Source organism: Aspergillus heteromorphus (genome assembly GCF_003184545.1).
Source record: "Aspergillus heteromorphus CBS 117.55 chromosome Unknown BO70scaffold_9, whole genome shotgun sequence".
In the NCBI taxonomy this organism is placed as follows: Eukaryota; Fungi; Ascomycota; class Eurotiomycetes; order Eurotiales; family Aspergillaceae; genus Aspergillus; species Aspergillus heteromorphus.
The window spans coordinates 278,904-281,551 of record NW_020290414.1 but is presented as its reverse complement, the minus strand read 5'-3'; the positions used below and the strand labels follow the sequence as shown (position 1 = coordinate 281,551).

The following is a 2,648-nucleotide window of genomic DNA, read 5'->3' as shown; positions in this document are numbered from 1 at the left end:
CTCTGAATGAACAGATGCCGGAGGGGGTTCAGGCGTTGGGCGAGGGGAGGTTGAGTGTGCTGTTTTGCGAATTCGGTCGAGGGATTTCTTGTAAGGTGCTGGAGTATGTATGGTGAGCGCATGGGGTTTTGGGACGGTGGAGCTGAGGCAGCGGTTGGGGGCGCATTTCAGGGGGTATGCGTGCGGTGGATGAGAGGGCGCAGAGGGTCCATTTGAGGTTGTCGAGGGATAGTAGGTTTGTGGCTTTGGAGGGACGGGTGGTTACGCATAATGTGCATTGGCTCGCGCCGGAGTTCGTGACGGATGAGGTTTTTTTTGGGTGGCGGGGTTTTGGAGGGGGAGGAGAGGGGGTGATATCGTTTCGTTTGGTTGTGGTTGTGGTTGTGGTTGTGGTTGTGGATGGCGATGTCCTTATTCTGGATAGGTACGGAGAGGGGGGCAGAGAAGCTATTCACCACCAAAGTCAATCAAAGCCATGGATCGGCCACGAGGGACGGTGTAACTTCGGATCTCGACTGTCTCACTCGACTTGTCCCTCCACTGTCTCTCAGCTGTCTCGCCCCGTGTCCTACAAACAACCCCCCTTGGCTACAGGCTGGTACCAAAGACACTCCATCAACCCTCTAATCTAATTGATTCTATCTATATCATCATCTATCTGAACTCATACCATTACCTATACAGCTCCATTCCATTCCCAAATTCTCCACTCACGAGACGGAGAGGAGAGGAAATCAAAACAAGCCACACCGTGACCCGCCATGCCCTAATGTCTCTCACTGTCTGACAGCCTCCTCCACGACCGTCCATTCCTGCCTCACACTAATCCCTCTCCCGCGACTATTCCTCTCAGTCGTATTCACCGCAGTCGGATCCGATTCCTCGCTGTCGCTCTCACAACTCACGTTCGCTGTCGATGCAACGGCCCCCGGGTGTTTCACTCCCATCGGGCGTAGCGATACCTGGCTCTCATTTTCTTCGAGACCCCGGGATTCGTCTACATGCGACGGTGTGTGCGCGGCAGATGGTGACCGCGAGGAGGGGTTCGTTCGTCCCCGACTGGTGTTGTTGGGCGATGATATCCAACGCCTAAACAGGGGGCGCATCATGGGTACGCAGGCGAGGGTCACAGCAAGAGAAGGCTCAAGACCCACGAGAATACCGAGAAGGGATAATGAACATGTCATATCTGAGTAATTCCAGGTGGAGAACAGGGCGATGCAGAGGATGCTGATAACGCAGGTTCTGGAATCTCGCGGTCAGCGGGGGGTGGCACTAAGAGCTAGCAAGCAACGGAAGCAATCGGTGAACAACAAAATGGGATAAAAGTGGTGAGCGCCACTGCGGCAACAGGGGGGGGGGGGGGGGGTACTCCCCGCCTGAGCGTTCGGAAAGAGGGACCATACCGTCCTGACAGAAGGCAGAACCATGGCGTTATGGAGGGAAATCTTACACTGCTCCCAGCCCAAAGATGATCATCAGGGTCATCTTCTTGTATCTCACCAGCCGCAGCCCATACAGCAACGGCATCGGAATAATCAACACAACCACATCGGTGACGAAATTGAGGACACGAATAGTCATGTTGAAGGGGTTCCAGTGGCCGCACGATCCTCCCGGTATGGTTGTGTCCCAGTTGTAAGCGAACGGTCGACATATCAGGAACTGGGCCAGGATCGTGGCAATGGTCCAGGCCACAATGAGAACGATGGTAGTCCGGGCAACAGAGACCACCCAGGGAACGGGGAAGACTTGGAAATATAACAGGAGGATAGAGATTTTGCAACAGCCGAGTCCCAGTATCCAGAGGAGCTGTAGCGCGAGTAGCAGCTTAATCAGCGTTACCAAGGGCTCTGGTCCATAAACGGCCTCGATGGCCATAATATGGCCGTACCCGAGGCCACCCTGGAATACACAGGTCATGATTACGGAGTGTGCACTAATAGTGAAGACCTTTTTTGACAGGTTGATTAGTACAGGATGGTTGACAGACAGGATGCGGGCATCCACCCCAGAGCAGAGAATATTGCTTACGCAGGCGGCAATGATGAAATAGTCGCTCGCAGTCCATTTCTTATGCACAATATGATGAGCCAGGAGACGTAAGACCACGGCGACAACGGGCAGGATGGAAAATGTAAAAGACATACCCAGGACCCCCTTCTGGGCCTGCGTCTGGATGGGGAAGATAACCGTCATCTCGCTTTCTCTTGCCGCAGGGACCCGGCGACGCGGAACAACATGGCGTTGGGATGGACTTAAATGATCGTACATGCTCCATGACCACAATAGAAAGGGGGATACCCTAACTGGCTTCGTGTCGGTTGAGATTTGAGAAGCAGGGATTAAGAGTCTCGGTCGGCCGATAGGCGCGCAGGCGCCATGAATCATTTGAAATTTGGGCATCAGGCTCCAGATATAGTATCCCACCAACATCTCCCGGACCGTCCGACTGGGTGAACGATCGAGGATCCTCGGCTGTCGGCAGCGGTGGAGCATCTGACCTGACAGCGCCAAAGTACGGATTGTGGAGATCCATCGGGATGATGTCCTCCGGTCGTTTGGGGCATGTCGATTGGCGGCTCGATGCCACTATCTCCAGCCTCTCTTTTAGCGTGTGAGACAGCCCACGTTGCGGCGGCCAGAGT

The 2,648-nt window shown here is 54.5% G+C and overlaps 1 protein-coding gene across 1 annotated transcript; it reads right to left on the bottom strand.

Annotated features, from left to right (window-relative positions):
- Positions 1-736: 736 nt before the first annotated feature.
- On the bottom strand, positions 737-2,374 carry BO70DRAFT_361231 (putative integral membrane protein). Its single transcript, XM_025542997.1, has 3 exons — positions 2,035-2,374; positions 1,454-1,953; positions 737-1,245 (listed from the first exon to the last, which is right to left on the bottom strand). The coding sequence occupies exons 1-3, from the start codon at positions 2,197-2,199 to the stop codon at positions 777-779; spliced, it is 1,134 nt and encodes a 377-aa protein (XP_025400177.1). The 5' UTR covers positions 2,200-2,374; the 3' UTR covers positions 737-776.
- Between the last annotated feature and the right edge of the window lie 274 nt (positions 2,375-2,648).

Bases quoted from the DNA above. Each gene is read 5' to 3' on its own strand.
- BO70DRAFT_361231 (XM_025542997.1), bottom strand. From the start codon at position 2,199: ATGACGGTTATCTTCCCCATCCAGACGCAGGCCCAGAAGGGGGTCCTG. The intron at 1,954-2,034 runs GTAAGCAATATT...CTGTCAAAAAAG, and splicing joins ATTTCATCATTGCCGCCTGC to GTCTTCACTATTAGTGCACA. The intron at 1,246-1,453 runs GTAAGATTTCCC...GCGAGATTCCAG, and splicing joins ATCTTTGGGCTGGGAGCAGT to AACCTGCGTTATCAGCATCC.